The 21,004-nt window shown below is 34.7% G+C and overlaps 1 protein-coding gene across 1 annotated transcript in view; it reads left to right on the top strand.

Moving 5' to 3' along the window:
* PKP4 (plakophilin 4) overlaps positions 1-21,004 on the top strand; it is a 245,444-nt gene that overhangs the window by 196,679 nt on the left and 27,761 nt on the right. The window contains 2 exon segments of the mRNA XM_021004877.1: positions 1,514-1,646; positions 4,963-5,176. Of these exon segments, the coding sequence (XP_020860536.1) occupies positions 1,514-1,646; positions 4,963-5,176 (347 nt within the window).

Raw genomic sequence — 21,004 nt, 5'->3', positions numbered from 1 at the left:
CTCCTCACAAGGATATTTTCATTTACATTCTCATTCATATGTAAGAATAGGCCATGTCAATAAACATAATACTTCTCAAGTAAATTATAGTGCTAAATCATTAAAATGGATTTCTAGCTAGATTTTCTTCTTTGCCTCTGAAAGAGAGGTGAGAACTCTCCACTGTCCCTCCAAACTGCAATTTTGCAAGAAGAAAATAATTTGTTCCATGAAATAGATGAAAGGATTTCTTTCACACGTGGTAGGGAAAGTCCCCATTCAGACACTAAGAAAGAGCATGAAACAAATCCAGAGTTGCATCCTCTCTCCCATGACATAGCCACATCTTTTGGGGGTACCCAGATAAAATAGTTACATTGAACTTCTCTTTAATGAGCACCACTAAGTTCAAGATATTGCATAAGTCTAAAGTACTTAATTTCCTCTCAAGTGACATTTGGTTTATTATTTTGAAACTACGTTAATTCAGTTATCAGTATTAAAATTAAGCACCATGGCTATAAGAGATATGAAAAAAAAATAGAGGGAAAGAGAAATAAAGAAACCTGTTGCAGTTCATGAAATCTCTATTTTACCTAAATAGATGTCAGTGTTCCGTTTATTCAGAAGTCCAGCTGATGAAGATTCATACTCTGCATGTGTGTTGATCTCCTTGCAAAAATGACCTAATTTGGAATTGTCCTAAATTTTTTAATGTTCAGATTAATGAATGGAATTTAACTAAATACAGAAAAACCTGGTTTAATAAAATAAGCTAATAGAAAAGGCTCTTCTTTCTTTTAAAGTTAATTTTTTTTCCTATTCTATTCTTTTCTCTCACTATTAATACTTAGATTCTTGGTGATTTTGTTTTTGAGGATTTTATTGTTTGTTTAAACAAGTAACTTTTTTCTTACCCTCCATTGAGATCAGCCAACTTACTGATTTTTAGATCTATTTTCAAATGAGCCAGTTTCCTCATAATGTAACAAGCTTACATTTAAAAAGCCCTCACATACTTTTCCAAAATTAGGCCCATGAGATTAGCATGAACCTTTTGATATCACCCTGCTACCCTTTTTCTCCCTATCAGTTCCCTCAATTCGCCAAGCTAAAGAACCCACACTTATCCAATGTTAACCACAGCCAACAGTGGTTACATAGGTATAAATTCATTAAAACTGAACTTGTAGTCTTCCAAAAGAATTGTAGTGTTTTTGCCTAGTTCTATGGGAAAAAATGAAAGCTATCAATAAAAATAGTATTTTCTTTTAAATGAAACCAGTGGGAAGAAGTTTTATGTACTAAGTTTTTCTTTTGTCCCACTATGTCTCTTTAGTTATACCCTGATATCTTTTTGTCTGAGCCTTTGCATATTTTTGTCACTTTTTAAAAAGTTTACAAAGATTTTTGGTATTTTAATAGTTTTTGTTTTGGGGCAAAGGGGCTATTACTTGGCAATAGTAATAATTTCACTGTGCTAAATGTATAAATTTGAAAAGTTCTTAGAATTTTATTTTTTTTTCTCATACAGAGAATTTGCTTGGCGTGATCCTGAACTGCCTGAAGTCATTCACATGCTACAACATCAGTTTCCATCAGTTCAAGCAAATGCAGCGGCCTACTTACAACATCTGTGCTTTGGAGATAACAAAGTGAAAACCGAGGTACAGGATCTCTGAATGAAAATAAAGGAAAGGTCACTCTTTAATTTAGAGGTCTCACATACAGGAAATTATTTTATTCAACTAAATAGTCTTTTAAAAATATTTTTACAACATTTTTTATTATTTTGGAATCCAATTACAATTTTAAGTGGTTCTCACAAAAGCTGGAATCATAATCTTGGAGTGATTTTAATGTAATCTCCAAATTATTTGTCTTTATAATTAGCTTGTTTTAAGCTATAGAAAGTCTAGTCAATGTAACCTTATTTAAGAAAAATATTTTCTGATGCAGAGCTTTGGAACAAAAATGTTCATGTTCTTTAAACTAATAAAAGGAAATGCATATATGTATTCAGTATGATCAAACTTTATGCCAGCATGTAGTGGAGTGAAGTTATAGGAAGTTATAAACATGACTTCCTATAAACTCTTAAGTTTTATCAGCATTTTTGTCTTTTCAGAGCAGCACTAAATTATTGGTTACTGAGAGCTATGTGTATTTATTCATCACAGATTTCCCTTAATCTTTCATTTGACTAACAGAATTACTGTTTTCAATATTTTCATTTATCAGTTTGGTCTATAAAACAGTGTACCAGTGATTGACCTATGGATGGATACCTAAAAACAGAGAAATTATACTTGGCCTCCCTGGAATACTTAACAACTTCTGTGTCTTTGCTCATACCGTTCCCTGGTCTGAGAAATTTATATTTCTGCCCCAGTTCAAATTTTACCTTCCTTCATGGTCCAACATAAATGCCACCTGTTCTTCTAATGTGACCTTCTCCATACTGTCCTATACCAACTATCTCCCTGCTGGTTTGAGTTGAGAGACAGAGTTCTTCAAAGAAGTAAAACTATATAGTCTACATTTATACTGAATATTGGGAGTTGAAGCAAAAACTGTTGTTAGAGGTGCAGAACCCTACATCCAAACTTTGGGTCTTAAAACCCAGTAACAAAGAATGTAAGAAATGTTACAGTGTTCTTACCAGCTATGTCTTGTAGTCTGAATTTTGATGTCTCAGAGGTTATGACAGAGTTGTGGTCTAGGGCAGTACACCATCACCACATACTTATTAAGCAAGTACTATGTATAAGACCCTCTATAACTATCCTTTTCTTGTATCTTGCTATGGTATGGAGGTTGCCCTGTGTTCTCAAAGGCCATCCCAGAGAACTAAAAGCTCAGGCAGATCCTAACTATCTGGGAAAATGTACAGTCTAGGTCGGACTAGTGTAGCTAAGTTTGGAAAGTCATAGCACCAGATGGACTTCAGGTTTTCAGCCTTTGCAGTTCTTAAAACTATTTGCATTATATATTTGCATGGGTGAAGGGAAAGTTATACTGGTGAAATTACAGGTCATTAAAGTATATGCTGGGTATTGTACAAATTACAAAGACTTTCCATTGGATCATTAAATGTCAGAGTTAAAAAGAAGCTTACAGATCATGTTATCCAATGCCCTCATTTGCAGTGGAGAAAACTGAGGTACTAAGACTTTTCTCAGGTCACACCACAGTAGCAGTGTTAGGCCTAGAATCCAACTTTCTTAATGTCTTGTACAATACAAGTTCTACTCTGCCATCCTGACCTCTGATCAATTAATTATCTGTTGACCCAGCAAGGAAAACATAACTACAAGAGGTATTGTTACTCAATCAGTTAAACAAAATCCCAAGTCCCAGAAACACAAATACAAGGTTCTAACAAAGCTGAGATTTTTGGAATTTTCATTAGTTATTCAGAAAACCATTTTTGGAGCTTCATTTAAGCATGGACAACATTTCTGTCTTTCTCCCTTCTGATTCATTTGCAGTCTCTTGGAGAACTGGCCTAAAATTATTTTAGAAGAAAGTCTGGAATTAGTACTTATTTTCATTTTATTGAATCAGCCAAGGTCAACTTAGACTTTCTAATATCTGGTATTCCCTAAAAATAAAAAAAGTTTACAAACCTTTTGTAACAATGTGAACCTCTTTCATTCCAGATATAAAGTTTAAGATAATTGAATTCTTTTTGTTGTTGTTCTTAAGTATAGATATTTATTTGGTTTTCACTCAGGAATATCTTTAGTCCCAATTCTGTAGCTAAATTAGAAAAATACTTAGAGGTTTACTAATCATAATTGGAACTGATAAACCTGAAAGAATTTTGAGGAGTACATATGCCCTTCAGAATTAAGAGTAATTTGCTAAATTCTGAATTTTACCACCTACATTCCTAATATGATCCATATAGCTGCTTGGATTCAGATTTTATTTTGATTCATTATCTTCTGACTACAGGTTGATTGTTTTACAGTAATCTTAAAGCTACTGAAGAAGTTATTTTTTGACAGCTAAGACTTTTTTGTATTAGCATACAGCTTGCCCTTCAAAATATATATTTGTACGAAAGGCATATTTTTAGTTTAGATTATCTAAAAGATTAAAGCCAGTTTGACTCTGTATTCATATAGAAATAGAAGAATTGACATTCTTTCAATAAGATACCCAATGAATCTTTGTATGCTATGTGCAAGGTATTATGAGGAATTAAAAATGAGAATCAAATTGCCCCCGCCAAAAAAAAAAAAAAATGAGGTCAGTTTATAAAAGAGAAGAAATTTTAGAAAATCAGAAACTGCTATGTCTATTTATATGTCAACAAAACATAGAATTCAAATGCGATTGATTACATACTTCATAAATATAAAAGTGAGACTAATGAAATAAGAAATTGAGATATTAAAGAGCTTAGTCTCAGAAAAAGAAATCAAGCAAGCCATAAATGGAATGCCAAAAAAGAAAAAAAAAACCTTTGGTCAGTTAGATTTGTAAGCTCTTCCGTAATATGATCAAAGGCATATCTTTGCAATGGAGATACACTAGAAATTTGCTCAGTACATTATTTGGCATAGTTTTTAAAATGCTAACGATAGCAGTAAGACAAGGGAACACAGTAAAAGTATTAATATTGCCAAAGAGGAAACAAAATCATCCCCATTGGCAGGTGACATAACATGCTGTACTTAATAAAACCCAAAAAAATCAATGATGAAGCTGAAAACAAAAAGCTTCAACAAGAGAGCAGGATACAAAATACAGTTGATCCACAGAAACGATTAGCATTTCTACATAACGTGCATTCTCTGTTAGATTGTAAGCTTTATGATTATACTTTATCCTCCCTAAAACCTGGTATCATTCTGCACATAGTGGTGATGATAATAATAAGTGTGAAATTTTAAAGCACTTAATGATTTATTTTATTGGAATTTACTTTCACATATTAGCAATAATGTTGAACTGTTTACATTATGTTTCCAGGTATGTAGATTAGGAGGAATCAAATATCTCGTTGACCTTTTGGACCACAGAGTTTTGGAAGTTCAAAAGAATGCTTGTGGTGCACTACGCAACCTTGTTTATGGAAAATCTACTGATGAAAATAAAATAGCCATGAAAAATGTTGGTGGGATACCTGCCCTGTTGCGATTGTTAAGAAAATCTATTGATGCAGAAATAAGGGAGCTTGTAACTGGTAGGTACGGAATATAGATGGCTCTTTTTTTTTCTTTACCCAAAGAACCTGTTTCCCAGTAGTTGAAATTTGAAAAACTACTATAAATAAATCCAGCTTTCAGGCACTCTCAGAGAATTGAATAGTTAATCAAATAATCAGGCTGAATCTACAGTAAAATGGACTTAGCACTATACCTATGCACAATATTACTAATTGTATGACCCTGGGGTTTCTTCATCTGTGAAGTGGGGATACTATTTAGCATTCTGGGCTGTTGTGATGATAAAATGAGATAAGTACTATATAAATTTTAGTTGTTATTATTATTGATATTTCAGAAGCCACGCTGTCTCTGAATATTAACTGTTAGGTCAATAAATCAGAAGCATTGGTTAATAATGACTTCCTGTTTATAAAGTACCATGTAAACTATAATTTATTGTATTTATACAATCCAAAAGAAACACACACAGTACATGAATAATATTTTGATTCTTTGGGTAATTTCAATCAATAATCAATAATCATTTATTAAGTAAGCAAGTGCTGGGGATACGAAAAGAGGCAAAGGACAATCCCTGCCCTTGAGGAACTCACTATCTAATTGGATCAAAATATTTACAGAATTTTTTTTTGGAGGGGTAGGAGAATAAAATTATCCTTTAAGAAAAAGGATAAAAAGTAGACCTTTTATTTCATTGACATATATAACTCCCAGAGAGATAAACTCCTTCTACCAATGTCAATCAGCACTTTCTTTGCAATTTATAATCTTCACAAGTTGGTTGGAGCACTGAGAAAATGAGTGAGTTGCCCCTGGATCACTCAGCCATGATATGTCAGAGGCTTTCTGGCTTCAAGGTTCCAATTATGTGTCCATTAAGCCATAATTCCTCTCAGGGCAAACAAGAATATTCACCATCCCCTGAAGCGACCCACATTCTTCATTCTCCTTGTTTTTGCTCATACATTCCCTATCGCCAGCTGCTTCCTGCTCCCGTCTCTGTCTCTTGTAAATATGCCCATTCTGTAAGACTTGGTTCAGATACCTCCTTTTCCATGAAACCTTCCTTCAGCTAATGGCCATAATAGAGTCTTATGGCCAAATTATCTGATTAGTTGAAGGACTTTTTGGAAGCCAAGATCATGCTGGATGTTTTTCATGTTCTTTCCTAGTTTGGGGGGAAAAAAAGATTTGTTTCTGCTTTGCTTTTCCCTGATTAGGGAGTTAGAAATAAATGAGCTAACTGAACATTCTTTCCTAGATTACTTCAGAGATAGATATATTATACCTTATTGCCTATTGACTTGAAAGGGACCTTAATTTTGAAGTCTAGGGACTCTGAATACCTGAAACCTGTACCTGTTTTATTTATGAACATAATTAAAATTGCTATAGGTTATCTGACAGGTAAGTTGAATATAATTGTTAATCTATATATGTTTAGGTGTGTGAACATTTTTACCATTAGACCCAACTGTAGTTTTATTTTACAGTTTTTTTTAAATTCAATATTTAATATTCAACGATTCTGTTTAGCAAAATGAAAGTTGGCTTTATACCAAGATCTGACATTTCTGTACCAATTGTAAAGTACCATTCCACTATCCTTATACTCACTGCCTTTTAAGTTGGTATTGGATCTTTTACAGGAGTTATATGGAACATTTCAGGAACCAAAAGTGAAAGCCTGTTTAATGACATATCACCATTCTATCATGTAATCATCATTAATAATAAAAAAAATAACATCTAAATGGGTATCAGTTTTATAAAAATTATTTTGAAAAGAAATTTAGCTTTAATTTTCAGTTGATATTTGTTTTTGGCCAAAAATTATTTAATTTTACTTTATATGTCTATGAAGTGTAATAGATCATTGGAGAATACAAATGTAGTCTTTACTTTTTTTTTAATAGTCTTTACTTCTTAAAAGGCATACGTTGTTAGTTGCTCTGTTTCTTAGCCTGGAGTCAAATTATAATTGGTGGTTTTGTTTTGATTTTCAATTTTGGAACATTTTAATGAAATCATAATGCATTATTTTGGACCACCAGGTTGTGGGTTTTTTTATTGTTTTGTGTTTTTGTTGCAATCAATAAAGTTACTAGAAACCACCCTTTCTCTTCTTAGGACCTAGAGATTAAATAGAGCTGATTCCCAGTTTCTCTTGTAGGGATTTATCCAATGAAAAGAAGTTTTGGATTTTGTTGTTGTTTTAATTGTTTGGAAGTTTAAGTTAAGTTTTGTAACAGGGTTAAGTAGGATTTATAAAAGAAGGAAAGGAAAGGATAATTGCTGTAGTAGCATGTCATCAGGTAAATTCATTTGTTACTAAGGATTATTTATTATGCTTAATTTGCATTATTGAGGTTAGCAGAAAACACTATTAGAATATAACTTCTGTTATGTAAAACTCTTCTTTGTAATGGGTATTTTTTTGTTGTGCAATTCTTATCTGTACATATATCTCCTATTAGGAAAATAGAATTTTTTTGTAAATCAAAAATTATTAGGAAACATTCAGATTACTGATTTATTTAACAAAGCAATGGGAAAGCAAGCTTCTTACTCACCATTAGTTTATTAGAGACAATGACTTAGAAAGACAGCTTGGGTTAGGAAGATAAACATTGTATAGTAACTCCTACTTAAGTGTGTCAGGACTTTAAATGATCTAGACTAGTCTTCAGGTGATGGCTCTGGTCCATAAGACTTTTATTCAGTCTTTTCAGCTTAGTAGAAGCTGCCATAAGTTTGCATTTCACTGGTTCAACTTTCTTTCTTTTTTTTTTTATGTTTTTTTTCCATATGCTTTTGAGTTGAAAATTTTTCTCCCTTTTCCTCCCCCCCACCCTCCCCAAGACGGCACACAATCTGGACATAGGCTTTACATTTACATAACCATTAAACATATTTTCACATAGTGAAGTTGTAAGTAAAAATTAAAACCAACAGGAGGAACCATCAGAAAGATGAAACAAAACTCAGCAGAAGGTAAAAATAAGTGATAGCGATTGGACTTCCATAGTTCTTTCTTTGGATGTGGACAGCATTTTCCATCCTGAGGCCTCTGGAGATGTCTTAGATCCTCGTAATGCTGAGAAGGGTTCAGTTTAACGTTCTTAGTCATTGCATAACGTGGCTGTTATCGTGTACAAAGTCCTCTTGGTTTTGCTCACTTCACTCAGCATCAGACCATATATGTCTTTCCAGGTTTTTCTGAAGTCAGCCTGTTCATCATTTCTTATAGCACAGTAGTATTCCATTACATTCATATACCACAACTTGCTCAGCCATTCCCCAATTGATGGGCATCCTCTCAATTTCCAATTCTTTGCCACCACAAAAAGAGCTGCTATGAATATTTTTGTACATGTGGGTCCTTTTCCCATTTGTTTGATCTCTTTGGGATATAACCCTAGAAGTGCTGTTCCTGGGTCAAAGGGTATGCACATTTTTGTAGCCCTTTGGGCATAGTTCCAAATCGTTCTCCAAAATGATTGGATCATTTTGCAACTCTACCAACAATGTATTAGCGTTCCAATTTTCCCACATCCTTTTCCTGTTTTGTCATGTTGGCCAATCTGATAGGTGTGATGTGGTACCTCAGAGTTGTTTTGATTTGCATTTCTCTAATCAATAACGATTTAGAGCATTTTTTCATATGACTGTAGATGGCTTTAATTTCTTCATCTGAGAACTGCTGTTCATATCCTTTGACCATTTATCAATTGGGGAATGGCTTGTGTTCTTATAAATTTGTCTTAGTTCTCTATATATTTTAGAAATGAGGCCTTTATCAGAGACTGGTTGTAAAAATTCTTTCCCAATTTTCTACCTTCCTTCTAATCTTAGTTGCATTGGCTTTGTTTGTGCAAAAACTTTTCAATTTAATGTAATCAGAATTATCCATTTTGCTTTTCATAATGTTCTCTCTCTCCTGTTTGGTCATGAATTCTTCTGTTCTCCATAGATCTGATAGGTAAACTATTCCTTGTTCTCCCAGTTTACTTATGGTATCAGCCTTTATATCTAAGTCCTGAACCCATTTTGACTTTATTTTGGTATATGGTGTGAGATTTGGGTCTATGCCTAGTTTCTGCCATACTCTTTTCCAGTTTTCCCAGCAGTTTTTTTCAAAGAGTGGTTTCTTCTCCCAGAAGCTGGGGTCTTTGGGTTTATCAAATAATAGATTAGTCATTGACTACTGTGTCTTGCATATTTACCCTGTTCCACTGATCCACCTCCCTATTTCTTAGCCAGTACCAAGCTGTTTTGATGATTGCTGCTTTATAATACAATTTAAGATCTGGAATTGCTAGCCCACCTTCCCCTGCATTTCTTTTCATTAGTTCCTTTGATATTCTGGACCTTTTGTTTTCCAATTATTATTTAACTCTATTTTTTGAGTTGATTGTGTGAATAAGTAAATTAGCTTTTAATTATTAGATCTGATTTTATTTGTGTGAAAAGTGTTTTGTAATTGTGCTCATACAGTTCCTGGGTTTGTTTCAGTAGGTAGACTCCTAAATATTTTATAATGTCTACAGTAAGTTTAAATGAGATTTCTCTTTCTATCTCTTGCTGTTGGGCTTTGTTGGTAATATATAGAAATGCTGATGATTTATGTGGGTTTATTTTATAGCCTGCAACTTTGCTAAAGTTTTTTATTATTTCAAGTAGTTTTTTACTTGATTCTCTAGGATTCTCTAAGTATATCATCATGTCATCTGCAAAGAGTGATAGCTTTGTTTCTTCTTTGCCTATTCTAATGCCTTCAATTTCTTTTTCTTCTCTTATTGCCAAAGCTAAGGTTTCCAGTACAATATTGAATAACAGTGGTGATAATGGACATCCTTGTTTCACCCCTACTCTTATTGGAAATGCTTCTAGCCTGTCCCCATTACATATAATGCTTGCTGAAGGTTTTAGATATGCTATTTATTATTTTAAGGAAGACTCCATTTATACCTATGCTTTCTAGTGTTTTTAATAGGAATGGGTGTTGTATTTTATCAAAAGCTTTTTCTGCATCTATTGAGATGATCATGTGGTTTCTGTTGGTTTTGTTGTTGATATGCTCAATGATGCTGATAGTTTTCCTAATATTGAACCAACCCTGCATTCCTGGTATAAATCCTACCTGGTCATAGTGTATTATTCTTGTGATAAGTTGCTGCAATCTACTTGCTAGTATTTTGTTTAAAATTTTTGCATCTATATTCATTAGAGAAATTGGTCTATAATTTTCTTTCTCTATTTTGACTCTTCCTGGTTTAGGTATCAACACCATATTTGTATCATAAAAAGAATTTGGTAAGACTCCTTCTTCACCTATTTTCCCAAATAGTCTATATAGTATTGGAATTAATTGTTCTTTAAATGTTTGATAGAATTCGCATGTAAATCCATCTGGCCCTGGAGAGTTTTTCCTAGGGAGTTCATCAATGGCTTGTTCAATTTCTTTTTCTGAGATGAGGTTATTTAAGTATTTTACTTCCTCTTCGTTAATCTGGGCAATTTATATTTTTGTAAATATGTATCCATTTCACTAAGATTGTCAAATTTGTTGGCATATAGTTGGGCAAAATAATTCCTAATTATTGTTTTAATTTCCTCTTCCTTGGTGGTAGCCCTTTTCATTCTTGATACTAGTAATTTGGTTTCTTCTTTCTTTTTTTTAATTAAATTAACCAAAAGTCTTTCTATTTTATTGGTTTTTTTTCATAAAACCAGCTCTTAGTTTTATTTATTAGTTCAATAGTTTTCTTAATTTCAATTTTTTATTAATTTTTCCTTTGGTTTTCAATATTTCTAATTTGGTGTTTAGTTGAGGATTTTTAATTTGTTCTTTTTTAGTTTTTTTAGTTGTATGCCCAATTCATTAATCTCCTCTTTTTCTATTTTATTTATGTAAGCATTTAGAGATATAAAACTTCCCCTAAGAACTGCTTTGCTGCATCCCATAGGTTTTGGTATGTTGTCTCATTATTGTCATTCTCTTGAATGAAATTATTGATTGTTTCTATGATTTGTTGTTTGACCCAATCATTTTTTAGGATTAGATTATTTAGTTTCCAATTATTTTTTAGTCTATCTTTCCATGGCCCTTTATTACATATAATTTTTATTGCATCATGATCTGAAAAGGATGCATTTAATATTTCTGCCTTTCTGCATTGGATTGTGAGGTTTTTATGCCCTAGTACATGGTCAATTTTTGTGTATGTGCCATGTACTGCCGAGAAAAAAGTATATTCCTTTCTATCCCCATTCAGTTTTCTCCAGAGGTCTATCATACCTAACTTTTCTAATGTTCTATTCACCTCCTTAACTTCTTTCTTGTTTATTTTGTGGTTAGACTTATCTAGTGCAGAGAGGGGGAGGTTCAGGTCCCCACTAGTATAGTTTTGCTGTCTATTTCTTCCTGTAACTCCCTGAACTTCTCCTGTAAGAATTTGGATGCTATACCATTTGGTGCATATATTTAGTAATGATATTACTTCATTGTCTATGGTGCCTTTTAGCAGGATGTAGTTTCCTTCCTTATCTCTTTTGATTAGATCTATTTTTGCTTTTGCTTTGTCTGAGATCAGGATTGCTACCCCTGCTTTTTTTACTTCAGCTGACACATAATATATTCTGCTCCAGCCTTTTACCTTTACCCTGTATGTGTCACTCTTTTTCAAATGTGTTTCCTGTAAACAACATATTGTAGGATTATGGTTTTTAATCCATTCTGCAATCCGTTTCCTTTTATGGGAGAGTTCATCCCATTCACATTCACAGTTATGATTACTATCTGTGTCTTTTTCTCCATCCTTTTCCCCCATTTTGCTTTTCTTTCTCCTTTTTCCTTTCCCCCTTCACTAGTGTTTTGCTTTTGACCACTGCCTCCTTCAGTCCCTCCCCCCTTGTATTATCCTTTCCCTTTTCTTCCCCTTTAGTCTTACTGCTTCTTCCCTCCCTTCTTTCCCCCTCCCTTTTCTTTCCCCTTTTCCCTCCTACTGCCTATAGGGCAAGTTAGATTTCTATACCTAACTGATTATATTATGCCCTTCTTGAGCCAAATCTGATGAGAGTAAGGTTCAAACAATGCTCCCCCCTTTCCCTCTGCTGTAATAGGATTTTGTGTCTTTTCCTGTAATGTAATTTACCCTTGTCTGCCTCCTCCTTTCTCAGTACATTTTCTAAGATCAGATTGATCCACTTATTTGGATCCATTTAACCCTTGATTAGATTTTTTTTTATCATTACATCAAAGTCAACTAATATCCACCCTCTTTATGTATACTCCTTTAACAAGGTGTAATAACAATACAGTTCTCAAGGGTTGCAAGTCTCATATTCCCTTGTAGGGGTTTAAACAGCACCACCCCCTTATTAACAACATATTGTATCTTCTGTCCCATTTACCTTTTTAAGTCCTTCTTGAGTCCTGTACTTGAAGATCAAATTTTTTGTTGAGCTCTGGTCTTTTTATCAGGAAAGTTTGGAAGTCTCCTATTTCATTGAATATCCATGTACTCCCTTGAAGAATGATGCTCATTTTTGCTGGGTAATTGATCCTTGGCTGCATTCCAAGCTCCTTTGCCTTATGGAATATCATGTTCCATGCCCTGCGGTCTTTTAATGTAGAAGCTGCAAGGTCCTGTGTAATCCTGACTGTGGTTCCATGATATTTAAATTGTTTCTTTCTGGCTGCTTGCAGCACCTTCTCTTTCATCTGGTAATTTTGGAATTTTGCTATTATATTCCTTGGCATTGTCAATTTGGGATCTCTTTCAGGTGGTGATCGGTGGATTCTTTCTATGGTTATTTTCCCTTCTGGTTCTAGGACTTCCAGGGCAGTTTTCCTTTATGATTTCCTGAAAGATACTGTCCAGGCTCTTTTTTTCATCATGATTTTCAGGTAGTCCAATAATTTTTAAATTGTCTCTCCTGAGTCGATTTTCCAGGTCGGTTGTTTTACTGATGAGGTATTTTACATTTTCATCTATTTTTTCATTTTTTTGTTTCTGTTTGACTGATTCTTGCTCTCTCATAGAGACATTAGTTTCCATTTGTCCAATTCTAGTTTTTAACAGATTGTTTTCTTCTGTTAGTTTTTGTACTTCCTTCTTCAATGGCCAATTGTGTTTTTTAGGGACTTGTTTTCTTCAGTGTATTTTTTTTCCAATTGGCCAATTGTATTTTTGAAGGACTCTTTACCTCTCTCATTTGACTATTAAAATCCTTCTTGAGCTCTTCTAAGAAGGCTTTTTGGGCTTCCGACCAGTTCATATTCCCTTTTGTTGTTGCAAATGTGGGTTTGTTGACAATGTTGTCCTCTTCAGAATTTGTCTTGATCTTCACTCTTCTCATAATATGAAGCTATGGTACGTTACTTTTTACTCATGGTGTTTCTTTATTCCCTGGCCTTTAAAGAGATTGAGCTCTCCTGCTGGGGAACACAGGGTACTGACCCAAGCTTCTTGTGTTGGGAGCCTAGGTCTTGGTCACTGGCTTTGTGTGCTGGGGCCTCTTATGCTGGCAATTGGAGGCTGTAGGTTTCTGGCACCTTACCTTGTGTTGGGCTGGAATCAGCAAGGCTGGAACTTTCAGGCAATTCTAGGTTGCCTGCTTTTCCTTTCCTTTAGCTTTCTTCCGCTCCTTTTAGATGGGTACTGCAGGGTGTTTATCTGCCTGGGGCCCCTGCAGTGTTGTCTCCCTCGTTTCTGCTAATGCACAGGGAGATTTCCTTTGCAGTAGAGTGCAGAGGCTCCTGGTGGTTTTCTGAGCTAGTTTCTACCGGTCCCACCCTCACTGATGCACTCGGAGGTCCAGGTGTTGGTGCTTGCCTGCTCTACCACCTGGGCTTCAGGATTTCTTCACAATTGGAGGCTTCAGGGCTCCTACAGCTCACCTGGTGTTGGGTTGGAATCAGCAAGACCGGGGCTTTAGGAAGCCTTTAGGTTTTTTTCTTCAGCTCCTTTCAGATGAATGCCGCAGGGTACTTGTCCGCCTGGGGCCGCTTGTAGTTCTACCTCCCTTATTTTTGCTGAGGCACTGGGAGACCCATTTGCTGGGCTGCTGCACTGCTGCTTCTCGTCTTTCTTCTAGTTCAGGTGTTCCAGGGTTTTTTTTCTGGTGTGATATTTTCTGGGTTTTCAGAGGTTGAAAAGGGAGAGTGAGAGCGACTACCTTTTCACTCTGCCATCTTGGCTCCCGGCCACTGGTACAACTTTCAAAAACTCAAGAGGACCTTTATGCCATGGTGAGCCATTAGAGAATCAGTGAGGAAGTGGGCAGTGTTTGCTAAGAATCACTTGGATTCAGAGAATGCTATTGGTTTTTAGACAGTAAAATTTTAATTTACCATTTGATAACTCTAAATATGATATCCTTCCTTTTCCAAATATCAACAAGTGGACATATTGCTGGAGGAGCTGAATCTTAAAAATCTACATATCCTTGCCATAAGCAGAAGAAAGAAAAGAAGTTGTAGCTAAATGTGAAGGAGGTTCACAGGTTAATAAATTGGCTCGGTTTTTTTGATTGTTGTTGTATTCCCAAAGCTTCAAGAATTTTTATCCTAGAATATTTCTTCATCCTATATTGCAAGTAATATTTGTATTTGCAAAAGGACCATTATGAAAATAATTGCAGCTATACACCAAAATCAGTTGCATAGGTTAACATAGTTGAGAAATGCAATAAAGAACTTAAACCCTCCAAAGCAATTCAACATATGCCCTCATGCTTGGCTGCTTCAGTGCAGAGATGTGGGAATAGTTGAGGAAAGGGAGGGAAAAAATGGAGAAAGTTTGATTCAAGAAAAAGACAAAGAAACCAAAGACATAGATCATATAGAAGACCCGTGTCTCTATATATGATGAATACTTTTTTTTAAGTATGCTTAAATGTGTCAAGCACCAAACAGCAAAAAGAATGAAATGCTCTATATTTCAATGGACAGGAAAATACTGGTGGATATTCTGATTATCAAGAAGTCAGCGGTTTGTGCAAATTCATAGTTAAAATCAGAATTTATAATCAAGGAGAAAGAACAATAATGAGCAATATAAAGCATATAACTAAGTTTTAATTTGAATTATTTAAAAAACTGTATCAATAATAAAAAATTAGAATTTTACCACAGAAATGACATTAATATCAAGGTTGAATTGGTTCACCAAGGAATCAAGTCTGGGCAGGAAAAAAGTGTAGCCAGTATATGGGGCACATGACTTGGGAAAGTAATGGAGGTCATTATGAGGACAAAGAATAGGCTTGAGGGCTTGCAAGGCAGTGGGAGAGGTGGAAAGAACACAGACTGTGATCAGATAAAAGAATATCAGAGTTCATGCACATGGAAGTCTTATGCATTTATCAGTGATAGCAATAGAAAGAGTTTGAACACCTCTGTGTGTAGCTGAGGTAGAATAGAATATGTCATGGGGATATATACATATGAAAGGCCATAGAGGATCTCACCCTTCCCACATATACTCCAGCAGTGAAGTAAAAGGAGCATCAGATCAAATAATCAAGAAATCTAAAAAGTATCAGCATACTTCTGTATCCAGCCTGGCACTACACAAAAAGCTGACCAAAAGCCAAGAGTACTGGGTGAGGGATCTCACCTATAAAGTCAGCACTGACTCAGATGAAAAGCCAAAAACCTATAATAGTTGCCATGACTGAGGATATCTGAAGAGTAGGGAAAGGGGTTATAGAAGATCACAGTATTGTCCTGACTCAATGAGGTTTGGAGGGGGCTGCAATAAGAACAGAGGAACCCAGAGCTCTGATTAGGAACCTTTAAGTCTGTCAGTGTTCTGATCCATTAAAGGGAGGTGGAACCTATTGGCAGGAGCCAAGAAAATTGATGTCAGGTTGATTAAACAGGGGCTGACCTAAGAATTGATTTAGCCAGTTCCAAGGACTAAATCTCAGATCAAAAACTTATGCTGGGGACATTAATAAACAGAAGAAAACACTGAATAATATGAAGAAATATTATGATCAAGTGGTACCTAGAAGAAGAAAGTAACTCTGAAAAACTACAGGGAGCACCTCAGACAAAGAATGGATTGGCTACAAGTGTTACCAGAGTACGTGCAAAGAAATTAAGCAATAGATTTTTTAAAAATGTAAAAGAAGATTTGGAGGAAAGACTTAGAAGAAAAATAAATAGCTTTGAATAAAAAGTAGAAACCTTAATCAAGCAACAGATACCCTGAAAATGAGAATTATCAAACAAATTTGGTCACTCTATGAGACAATGAAAAATATTAAAAGGTTATTAAAAGGTTAGTATCAAAAACAACTGACCTGGGAAACAGGTCAAAGAGATACAACTTAGGAATGATTAGAAGACTCCCTGAACACCAAGACCTAAAAAATAAGCCTGGATATCCTATTTCAAAAGTCATAAATACAGAGTGGCTATATTTATTAGAACCAGAGTTGTAAGTGAAAATAGACTCCAAGTACTTCCTGAATAAAACCACAAAATGAAAACTCCTAGAAATGTCATAGACAAAATCCGGAGTTTCTAGATCAAAGAAAAAAATACTGATGGCCAGCAGAAATAGTTCAAGTATCAAAGAACTACAGCAGGAATACAAAACACTTGACAGCAACTTCTATATAGAAGGAAAACCTTGGAATATGATCATCAAAAAGTTAAGCAATAAAAGTTTACAATCAGCAATAACTTATCCTGAAAGACTTAGTATAATTCTACAAGGGAAAAAATGGACTCTTAATGACAGAAAGAAGACTTTGAACCATTGCTGTTGAAAAGATCAGAGCTAAGTATAAACTTTGAATTACGAACATCAAGAGAAAGCTAGAAAGGTAAATATGTTTGAGCAATCAAAGAGGCTAAATTATGCCAAAGTACTTACCTTCTCATAGAGGGAAAAAAACAAGTATCACTTCAGAATTAGGTAAGACAGGAATTCACACAATGGTTTTCTTCTGTCTCAGTCTTTAAAAGAAGAAAAGAGGGAAAGTGAAATACTATACTATAGAAAGAAATGAGGAAGTCAGGTGAGGAACGTCCTCTGTCACATAAATGGATTTTCTTATCCATACTGCTAACGTCTTCCATTTTATGAGCAAGTTTATCCCATTCACATTTATAATCGTGATAGTTAATTGTTTCTCCCCATTCTTTTCTCTTTAACTTTTTATACTTTGGGGGGTTTCTTTGAAGAAGTGATCAGTAGATGTTGAGGGCCAGAACTGGAGAGTAATATGGGATAAGGAATTTAGGTTAGAGCTTGACTCTTTCATTTTCCTACCCATAAGGGCTTAATTATTCAGAATATTTGGCTCACCAACTAGGAGGTTAGAACACTCTGACCCTTAGACCTTGATAGTAAGCAGGTGTGAACAATTAAGGATGCACATAAGGGCTGGGGTAAGAATGGTGAGAATGCCTCAGGGATGATTGTTATCGGACTTTCAGAATAATAAATTGGCTCAGTCTTTCACTGATCCGCCTGGCCCACAATTTCTTCATTTCGCACAGTTTCTTCATTTTGCACTCCTCAGTTTGATGCAACACTTAGTTGCAGGCAACAAGTAGATTCTTGGTCTACCTTTCTTTTGCCTCAGGGGTCTTTCTTTGGGTCAGAATTTTTCATTTCTTAAGTTAGGTTTTGGCCTGTGCCTGTTTTGTTGCCATAAACTGTAAAGTCTTTCCTGTTATTGGCCTTAGTCAAAACCTCTACTTTGGGTAGGGAAGGAGAGGAAGAGGGGAAGTTTTCTTTAATCCTCAGTAAAATCTGGAATCACCCTCCAAAGATTTGTATACTTCACAGAAATTTCACACCTATTCATCATGATCCTTTTTGATACAATGAGCATAAGATGTATATTTTCTTTCTTAAAACTGAAAGTCAAAGTCCATGGGCTATGCAAATTTTATTAGTTCCTTTAACTAAACTACTGGTAAAATATGTTATGTTTTGTTTCCTCTTTCTGGTGGTTCCTCCTATTGGTTCTAGTTCTTACTTACAACATCACTAATGTGAAAATATGTTTAATAGGAATGTATATGTATAGCCTATATCAGATTGTGCACTGCCTCCGGGAGGGTGGTGGGGAGGGACAGGGAGGAAAATTTTAAACTCAAAAGCATATGGAAGTGATTGTTGATAAATCAAAATAAATTAATTTTTTTTTAAAAAGACTGAATTACAGTGTAGGTATCAATAATATGCATTGGTAAAGGAGGTTTCTTCAGTGGAAGCTCCCTATGCCAGTTAAATAATAGTTCTAGTCCTAAAAATACACATACACATACACACTGCAGTCAATTTTATTTTTGTTACTTTACAACAGTTAGGAAATGAATGTGTGTGTGAGAATCATAACCAAGTCAATAGGATGCTAGATTGGAGTTAGTAATACCTGAAGTCAAATCCCATTCTTAATATTTATTATCTGTGTAGCTCTCTGAATCTTCATTTTCTTTTCTGTTAAAAGCAAATAATCATACCAGTAGTACCTAACTTAAAGTTCTTATGAGACTGAATGATATGAAATATGTAAATTGCTTTCTGAACTTTTAAAGAGATGTATATAATTATTATGATTGTTATAATATTAGAGAAAGAATATTAGAGAAAGAATAAAAATGAAAAATAATACAGCATACAATTGAAAAAACTAGTCTGATCTATAAAAGCAATTTATTGGTGTCCCCATAGTGGGAAATGATTGGAAAAACAGCACAGATTATAATTTCATACAAATTTAACCAATGTAAATCAATTGCCATAACAAGAAGACCAAAAGATTCTAAAAACCAGCTTAGTAAATTTAATCACCAAGCCAAGAGCAACACATTTAGAATTTTATCTCGTTGCAAAATGAAGTTGAACAGAACCAGGAGAATGTTGTACACAGTAACAGCAGTTTGATGTGAAAAATTGTGAATGATTTAGCTATTCTCAACAATACAATAATCCAAGACAATCCCAAAGGTATACATACTATCTGTCTCCAAAGAAAAAACTGATATTGTTTGAATATAGATTGAAGTATGCTATTTTTGCATTTCTTTCTTTCATTCTTTTTCTTTTTTTCAAGACTTCTTGTACAAAATGACTACTATGGAAATGTTTTATGTGATTGCACATGTATAACTTATGTCTGAATGCTTTAACATCTCAGGGAAAGGGGAGGGATAGAAATTGGAACTCAAAACTTTTTTAAAAAACCAAATTTTTGACAGTTGCTTTAACGTATGATGGGGTGGGAGGATAAAATATCTCTGTGTGTGTGTATAAATTTAATTTTTAAAAGAATTGCATCTTGTTTATCAAACTTTATGAAAAAGGGTAATGGGAGATTGTAAGCAGTATAGCTTCATAAAATAATGAAAATCAGTGGTGGAAGAGGGACATTTAATGGAAAAATTAGACCCAACTAAGCAGTCATCCTAGAGTCATTAAGGATGAAACTAAAAAGAGGGCAGCAGGCATACAGGAAGAAGAACACTGATTCTTCAGCATTGTGATAGCAGAGACCCATCTCAGTTTATCTCTAGCATCACAGGTCTGGATAAGCTTGGAGGGAAAGTAGAAATGGCACTAAAAGCAAGAAAAAGGAGCTGAAGTGGACCAAGTATACACAGAGGAGATTCATGCTGGAGGTGACATAATTATCAAAAAAGGAAATTGAAAGAACATAACTACTGACTCATATACCTAATTTCACATCTAAATTTTTTTTTTGTAAGAATAATTTATACACAAATTAGGAGCATCCATAATGAGACTATTAAAGGGGAACAGGAAGGCTTCTACAAGTGATAGTCTATAGAAGATATTTTGACCATCACAGTTAATTGAAGGGATGTAAGGAACATAAGATCCCATTATACTTATTATTTATTGACAAAAAATAATTTGATTCTGTAGAGCAGAATGCTTGCAGCTCCCATGTATATTTTAAAATTATTCAAGTTTCACACAGTACAACCTATATTGAGTTGCTTGCCTTTTCAGTGAGGGTGGGTGGGGAGGGAGGAAGAGAGAAAATTTGAAACCTAAAGTTTTAAAAACATATGTTTAAAAAAAAGTTTTCACATGCTATCGGGAAATAAGAAATACAGGAAATGGGGTACAGAAGTCTATCCTGCCCTACAGGAAAATAGAAGGGGAAGGGGATAAGAGAAGAGGGGAGAGAAAGAAAAGAGGACAGACTAGGGGAAGGAATATTCAGAATGCATGCCATCTTGGGGTGGGGGGAGGGTGAGACGGTGAAAATTTGAAACTCAAAAACTTGTGGAAATGAATGTTGAAAACTACAAATAAATAAATTTATATTAAAAAAATTATTCAAGTTTCCTTGAAAAATAAAACAGAACTTTGACCATCTCACATCAAACATGCATAGAGAGAAGTATGTACACTCACCAGAAGCGTTCAGTACTGTTGTGGAAGTAATTAGTGATCACTGCAAGGAGAGGTTTCCCATAGATGATAAGCTCTTCCAGAAGCTCCCATTTACACGTGACATGCAGATTGTATCAATCCTCAGAACACTGCAGGGCTTCCTTAATGAGCTTCTGATCATTAAGATTTTGGTCAAACCATCCACAGAGGGAAAACCATGTGAATAATGGCTATTATTGTCCAGATTATGATAAAAATAAATAACCTTTAGAGCTAGTTTGGTCGATTGTGTATGTATACATGTGAATTTGACTATACAAGGTATCCCAGAACTTAGTACACTAAGACTTTTAGAATACTCTGGGAGCATGAAATGTACTTTAGAGTTTAGTTCCACCCACTCCTCCATACCAGACTAATAGAATCTTCCCTGATGTCAGTTAT

Source organism: Phascolarctos cinereus, unplaced genomic scaffold (genome assembly GCF_003287225.1).
Source record: "Phascolarctos cinereus isolate Bilbo 61053 unplaced genomic scaffold, phaCin_HiC Scaffold_726;HRSCAF=1367, whole genome shotgun sequence".
NCBI lineage: Eukaryota > Metazoa > Chordata > Mammalia > Diprotodontia > Phascolarctidae > Phascolarctos > Phascolarctos cinereus.
The sequence above is the reverse complement of the archived record's forward strand: the minus strand, read 5'-3'. Positions and strand labels throughout refer to the sequence as shown.